Source organism: Oratosquilla oratoria, chromosome 20 (assembly GCF_046742065.1).
Source record: "Oratosquilla oratoria isolate Oo_2021 chromosome 20, ASM4674206v1, whole genome shotgun sequence".
NCBI lineage: Eukaryota > Metazoa > Arthropoda > Malacostraca > Stomatopoda > Squillidae > Oratosquilla > Oratosquilla oratoria.
The window spans coordinates 27177805-27185913 of NC_134796.1; the positions used below are offsets into that span (position 1 = coordinate 27177805).

The 8109-nt window shown below is 42.8% G+C and overlaps 1 protein-coding gene across 1 annotated transcript in view; it reads left to right on the forward strand.

Annotated features, from left to right (window-relative positions):
* The window catches only part of Gad1 (glutamate decarboxylase), a 437147-nt gene extending 429994 nt beyond the window's left edge, over window positions 1-7153 (forward strand). Inside the window, exons 7-8 of the mRNA XM_076203308.1 lie at window positions 3447-3644; window positions 4482-7153. Of these exons, the coding sequence (XP_076059423.1) occupies window positions 3447-3644; window positions 4482-4655 (372 nt within the window). The 3' untranslated portion in view covers window positions 4656-7153. The remainder of the gene's footprint in view (window positions 1-3446; window positions 3645-4481) is intronic.
* The last annotated feature ends 956 nt before the right edge of the window (window positions 7154-8109 follow it).

An 8109-nucleotide genomic window follows, 5' to 3' on the forward strand; every position in this document is an offset into this window, starting at 1 on the left:
TATATATATATATATATGTATGAATAGAATCACCAGTGACTGTGATGTCGATCAAGTAATTCCGACTGTCGTCCCCGGATTCGAACCGGGCTCGTGAAATCACGGCGCCATCGCCTTACCGACTGTACCATCGACCCTATAAAATTCTCCAACCTGGAAGTTAATCTAATTCCTGAGGAACTAAGTCGACTGCTAACTGCGGTCCGTACTTATATTTTACAGAGAACCAGGGCAACTTGTAGCTAGTGGTTAGGCTGGTACGTTTCCTTGATGGACTTATTGTCGTTGTCATACCTGAATAGAATCACCAGTGACGGTGATGTCGATCAAATAATTCCGACTGTCGTCCCCGGATTCGAACCGGGCTCGTGAAATCACGGCGCCATCACCTTACCGACTATGCTATCGACCCTATAAATTCTCCAACCTGGAATTTAATCTACTTCCCGAGGAACTAAGTCGACTGCTAACTGCCGTCCATACTTATATTTTACACAGAACCAGGGCGACTTGTAGCAAGAGACTTTGCTGTTGATATGCTGTGTCTTGCTACATTTCTTCTGACCAGGGCAGTGGGCGAGATGCAGGAATTACCCGTCATCCAGGAAGAGCCAAGAAAAGAGGGAGAGAGGGGTGGTGATATACATACATAAATATATATATATAAATATATATATATATATATATATATATATATATATATATATATATTTATATATATATATATACGTATGTATGTATTTGTATATACATACATATACATAATAATAATAATGATGATGATGATGATGATGATGATGATGATGATGATGATGATGATGATGATGATGATGATGATGATGATGATGATGATGATGATGATGATGATGATGATGATGATGATGATGATGATGATGATAATAATAATAATAATAATAATAATAATAATAATAATAATAATAATAATAATAATAATAATAATAATAATAATAATAATAATAACAACAGCAACAGCAGCAACAACAACAACAACAACAACAACAACAACAACAACAACAACAACAACAACAACAACAACAACAACAACAACAACAATAATAATAATAATAATAATAATAATAATAATAATAATAATAATAATAATAATAATAATAATAATAATAATAATAATAATAATAATAATAATCAATAATAATTGATAATGATAATCATGATAATGATAATGACAATAATAGTAGTAATAATAATAATAATAATAGTCATAATAATAATAATTATAATAATAATGATAATAATAATAATAGTAATAATAATAGTAATGATAATAATGATAATAATAATAATTGATAATAATAATGATTGATAATAATAATAGTAATAATGAAAATAACTGTAATAATAGTAATTTTGATAATAATAGTAATAATGGTAATAATGATGATAATGGTAATGATAATGATAATAGTAATGACAGCGACGACGACAACGAGAACACCAAAAATGACCACGACCACCACCACTGCTAAATTTCCTCCATCCCACAAATTATTACACGTAATGACTGGGACACCTCCACACTCCCAGACATATAACGAAACAGAAGAACCAACCAGGAACGAGGTCTCACTATATAAATTATACTCTACCAAATGGAGTGGGATTCTTCTCAATAAGAACGAAATCTTCGTAATGACCTGGGTTTACCGAAAATCTTTGCGAGAGCTCAGAGAACGACACCCAGACCCATCTGTCGTTCTAATGGGGCCCCAAGCCTAAACGACCCCGGGTGTCCAGGGAGGGGAAGGGGTGGGGTGGGGGGGGAGAGAGGGGTGCAGCGAGGGAAGGGAGGGGGGAAAGGCAAAAGGCGAAGGAAAAGGAAGGTACGCCAATGAAAGGACATTCTTAAATTCATCGTGATGGTGACGTTGTTCCAGTTGAATAAGATCGTCGGGTGTTACGCCGGAAGAAAGTCTTTGAAGTGGTGACCGGGAAAAGTGGTCTTCACGGTCTCAGTCAATAAAGATGTGAGTTGGGGAAGTTTCTCAACGCAGAGCGGACGTAAGCGGAAGAAGCAATTACTCAGTGGAGGAGGAAGTTCATCTCCTAACAAGCAGCAGGGAGAAGAGCTGAGGGAGCATAAAGTACTTCGCCTCAGCGACTCATTTTATATATTTGGCGTTGGCTAACGCCAAGTGCATTTATTCTTCAGGTGGATTAGAACTATCTCACATGACCCCTTTACATCACTGACGTACATTATAGATTTTGCTCAGGCTAACGCCAGGCGATTTAACTCTTCTGATGGGAGTCTCCGTGCCGATAGTACTCCTTTACTACCTGAAGGGGCCACGTATAGTTCAGTCTGGCGTCAACCAGAATATAAAAAATGATCGCCACCTGGTATAGAAGGGATTGAAAACTATCTCAAATGACGCCTAACAAGTTTCTTTAGTTCGGGATGACAGTCTCCTTCCACTCCCTAACTCCCCCCTTTTTACCCCACACCCGGTAATGAAGGATTTGTACAGGGGTGAATACTGGAACAAGAGACGAAAGTAAATATCTTCGTACCCTGAGTCAGGGTATCACTTCTCTCCTAAATAAAATCCTTTCACTCCCGTCATAAAATCTATAACAAGAGAGATTTAGCACCCTCCTTCCTCCCTCCCTCCTTCCCTCCCTCCCTCCCTCCCTCCCTCTCTCCCTCCCTCCCTCCCTCCCTCCCTCCCTCCCTCCCTCCATCCATCCATCCATCCATCCATCCATCCATCCATCCATCCATCCATCCATCCATCCATCAATCAATTAATCAATCAATCAATCAATCCATCCCTTAGCTGATTAAAATCCCCTGGTGCCTTCTAGAAGAAGAAACGTGAGGTAGGGAGAGGATGCAAGCGAGCACGAGGTGAAATGGGGGCTGATGGTAAGGGATGGGCTGGCTCCTCCGGTCCTTCCCACAAATGAGACGGATTTGGCCAGATTACGACGCTGTGGTGGGCAAGGGCAGTTAAGGACAGGAGAGAGGGAGATATAGAAGAAGGGAGGAGGAGGGGTGGGACGGGGGGAGGAAGGGCCTCTTCATCGTTCCACTGCGCACTACGCGAAAGAAAATAGTGTTCCTAAGAAAAAAGGGGTCTTTTTCTCTTTCTCTCTCTCTCTCTCTATCTATCTATCTATCTATCTATCTATCTATCTATCTATCTACCTGTCTATCTATCTATCTATCTATCTATCTATCTATCTGTCTGTCTGTCTGTCTATCTATCTATCTATCTACTGTATGTGTGTGTGTGTGTTTGTTTTTCGAAAAGAGCTGGCGTCCAGGAACCGTATTGGCAAGAAAAAGACACCAGCCTCAGTAACATTCTTGTTCTCTTTACTTTTCATTTATCTCCCAGCATTCCCCTTTCAATGGTAGCATATACTAATGTGTCCCCTCCTCTCAACACCCCTCATACCCCCAGGGTGACGAAGGCTTCGAAAAACACATGGACTACCTGTGGGAGATGACGGAGTACCTAGTCCAGAAGCTGAAGAGTCAATCTGACAAATTCGAGATGGTCCTGGAGGAGCCGGAGTGCACTAATGTTTCTTTCTGGTACATCCCCCACCGGCTACGCACTATGAAGCAGGGCCCAGAGCGCCATAAGCTCCTGGGTGAGGTGAGTGCCTTAGTTAACGACATATCGTTGTCACCTTGATGTTTTTATGTCATTTCTCAAATGCTTGAAATTTTTTGGTGGTATGGGCTCGTTAAGAGTGATTTGTTTATGAATGATGGAAGTGTCCGTACAGCCTTTATTTATCTATCTATTCTTAGAAATAGTATACACGTTCAGTCCAAGAGCTATTCTGCTGAATACAACCGCCTGCCAAGAGCTGGAATCGAATATTTTTCTCTTTTGCCGTGTTTTTAGCCAAATGAATAATTTAGCAACATTTTGACAATTTCGTTTGGCCGAAAGAAAACCTTCTTATAGTCAAGTCTCTGCTGGAGAATAAAAGATCGGGGAGGTGACGTATCTTTCTTTATTGGTTAAGAGAGAAGAATATGATCGAGAACGAATGAACAGCGGAACATTGAAACCCACTACCACAGGAGTTCCTCAACCTGTTTTCTCATGTACCCCGTATTTATGCGCTGCTATTTTTAGCATCCTGGAAACCTCTTCAGCACTGGAAAGAATCATCGGGCTAAGTACCACTAGTTTTGGGTTTGTGGACCCGCTTAGGACCATGGACCTCTCAGAGTCCGTGGATCCCTGGGGGGAAGTGGGGGACATCCACTGTCGCCTGGCAAGTCTCCCAAGACTGGTTTTCTCATTTGTTGGGGCGATCCACGGCGATTCATTCACCTTCTGTCATGGAAGTGGTGCTGTAACGGTATCTAATGATTTTCTTTCTCAAGAAGACTGATGAGATCAGTCGCAGCTAGACCTAATAGCTAAAACTTGTCACCATAACTAGTTCCCATCCTTTTTTTCGTTTTTATCCTTCAGGTCCAGCCTCTCCTGAAGGGCCGCATGATGACGGCAGGAACCCTCATGATCGGCTACCAACCCGAGGACGAGTACCCGAACTTCTTCAGGAACATCATCAGCTCGCAGGCCGTCAACAAGGACGATATCGACTTCATGATAGAGGAGTTGGACCGACTGGGTTACGATCTGTAGACGAGAAAGCAGAGGAAATTCAAACCACAATTGAAATCGGGGAGGGGCAGGGACTGATTCTAGGCGGACAGATGCCCACTACTTTTGAGTTTGTCAGTGTGTCACACCTAGAGAGAAAAAAAAAAAAAAAACATGGAGGAGGACAGGGTCGTATTTTTTAAGACAAAGGGGAAGATATAGTTACTGACCATTTTCTGGATGAAATGGTGGACCTTAAACTTTATATACATTTGAGCCAGTTTGTTGATTCGAATGTGATGCTTTTTGCTGTATACTCGAATGCCAAATCGAAGCGATCCACTCCACGTTGACTTTGGGTGTGCTCTTTTTGTAAAGGGGAATTTTTACATATTTTTAAACAACCTACAAAACTTGATATCGTTGTTACCATCGTGATCTGCTTTTTTCTCCATGTTTGAAGATGCCGTGTTTTAAGCCGTAGTAGGAGATATAGACGGAGCCATACTTCCACATGGTCCCCTTGCTTGCCTCTCAGTCACAAACTAATGGGCTCTGGCCAATGGTCCCCTCCCCTCCCCACCCGTTCCCACCTGAAGGACGGCAAACGACGACCCATCCCATCTTTCTGTGGTGGGGGACGGGGCGAGTTTGGTGTTGCCTGCACAGGAGGCGGCGGGCGCGATTGTGTTAGCCTGTATTCCTATACAAGCTGTTTAGTTGTCAGGGCCTTTGGACCAAACGCTGATATTCGTTGTGCTGTTGCTGCTTGTGTCTTCTCTGTCTCCTCAGTTAGCCAATACTTGGCCGTAAGAGGTTAAGTAGTGGTGATTAAACGCGAGTCAATGGATTGTTATTAAATGGTTGTGTTTGAGACATATATATTGGTTGACTGATTGCTGTAGAGTGATTACAACAATAACAACAAAGAAAAAAAATGAAAAATTATGTATGGAGTCGTCCATCTAGTGCTAGTGAAGCCCCGCGTGGTGGAATGAGAGACCATGGTCAATAACGAAGACGCGGCTTCGGCGTCGTTTCTGAGTTCGGCGACATGGCGGCAGAGATGCAGAAGGCGGTTCTGCTCGATGAACATCCGGGTCACGCTGGAGCGCGCGCGCACGCACGCACACACGCACACACACACACACACACACACACACACACACACACACACACACACACACACACACACACACACACACACACACACACACACATACACACACACACACACATACACACACACACACAAGCACAAACATGCTGGTGCATTGGTTAGTATCACGGATTGTCAGGTGCAGACCTTCGCGAAATCAAGCCCAACTCAGGGTTTGAAAAGCATCACAATCCCAAAAATTGTTGCTGTGCTCCTTCAGCAAAGCAGCAAAGGGTTGGGTGTGGGTTTGTGTGTGTAAGGTCAGTGTTATTTATAGACCGAACGAAACGAGCTCTGAACTCTTATTTGGAATGATCATACTTGTCGATACGTTGTCGAGCGCGTTATCGAATTTGGATGTGTGTGTGCTTGTAAGGTCACAGTATTACCCATAGATCGGTCATATGTGAGCTCTGAGCTCTCTTTCGGGAGGGAAATAGCTGTCGATCACGAGTCCAACACGTGATCCAAGACCATGGTGATTCTCATACACACACACACACACACACACACACACACACACACACACACACATACACACACACTTGCACATACACACACACTGCGTGTGCAGATCAATTTACATGCGCATATGCACGCTCATTTGTCAGTGTTTGTGAGTCTATCTCTGCGCATGTGTAGTTCGGAGAATTCAAGGGCCCAAAGCAATAACCGCCTCAATGGCAAAAACGTTAAACCAGCAATAGATTCCCCACTTCGCCTGTGCAAACAGGTAAGCAATATAATCATTCGTCCCACTCATAATTGTGCTTGGAAAGCAATATAAAGCATGGCCCACTCACTTGGCTAGCAGCAATATATCGGTTAGCTGGGTGAAGCTTGAAGCAATAAAGAATGGGCGGGCCCCAAACTCTGTTACCGGAAGAGACATTGAACGCGTCAAGCCCCGTGTCGCCTTGAGTCGAAATTAAAATAACATTTTCAGTTATTAGTACTCTCCCCTACCCAACTGTGGAACATGTAGTCCTCTTGTAGAAACGTTACTATATTACTGCCCTTGTGTAAGATTTTTATCCTTGTCACTATATTACTATCCCTGAATAAGATTTTTATCCTTGTGGGGATGGAGTTACGGCGATTACTATCTTCGCAAGATATAGAAGTCTATGGTCACATCGTCACATTGGTGAGAAGGAAAGGTTCTTGCAGTGGTCGATCTTGGCAACTCCCACATTTGACTGCGCTCACCCGGCTCTTTGAAAGTACATCAGTAACACGGAGAGACCATGCGTGAAAAGTAGACGCATCATCACTTAAATTCAACGATTGTTAAAGTTCGTTCCCGAGTCGTCTGGTAACATAAACAGCGAGAAAATTTCGCGTTTTCTCTGCTCGAATGTCGTTACGAACAGGACGCATCATGGGGACGTTGGTGTTGGGTGGGTGGTGGTGGGAGAGGTGGCGGGGGGGGGGATATCTAGGCATGTGGGCGTCACACCGATGCACCCAGCTGGCAAAAATCGCGCCTCTGCGACACTCACTTCCCACCAAACGTCATCTTGCAACGTTGTGGGTTCATGTACGCCGTACATCAACCCACGAGCATGTCGTTTCTCTGCGTTTGGAATTACCGTACGGTAATTCCAAACGCAGAGAAACGACATGCTCGTTGTCACAATGCGCCCTTCCCAACTTTGTTTTGTTGGGCCCGGGTGGGTCACATTGTTGTCTAATGTTGTCATTTCATGGTCATCAAATTATTGTGCAATTGCCACACATTTACCGAGTATAATGTAAACACGAATTACACAGATGTCAAGTGTTATACTGCATTGCACTGTTACACTTGAACAACTTTTTTACTCATATTACGATTTGTTCATTTTGTGAACACAATTAGCGATAGTTTCGCCAAACATTTGACAAACGCACGGCAAAAAAGAAGTATTATTTTCATACAGAAAGATGCTAATCATATATTCATCGAATGTATTGTTGCTGAATATTGTTTCTACAGTTATGCGTAGTTGCCAGCATACTGTTTGTACACAATTGTCAAATATCCCTTTCACTCATTCTATTGTTGCCCAATACAATTGTTGCCAGAGCTACCGTTGTTTCAAACTTTCGATATCATTGTTGTACAGCTATTTAATGCACCGATTTCAGATTCACCGTTTCAGAGCATACTGTTGGCTTTCATGGTCAAATACATCGTGAGACAAATGCATCCTTATGGCAATCATCAATCACTTATGGTGCGTGGTTTACAAGCACCACTATCTGGCAAACAACACTCAGACATAGCAGTGATGTTGTTGGAATTAGGCATTGTTCTCCGTATAGTTTAGCGTGTTTGGAATCCCAAACATTGTC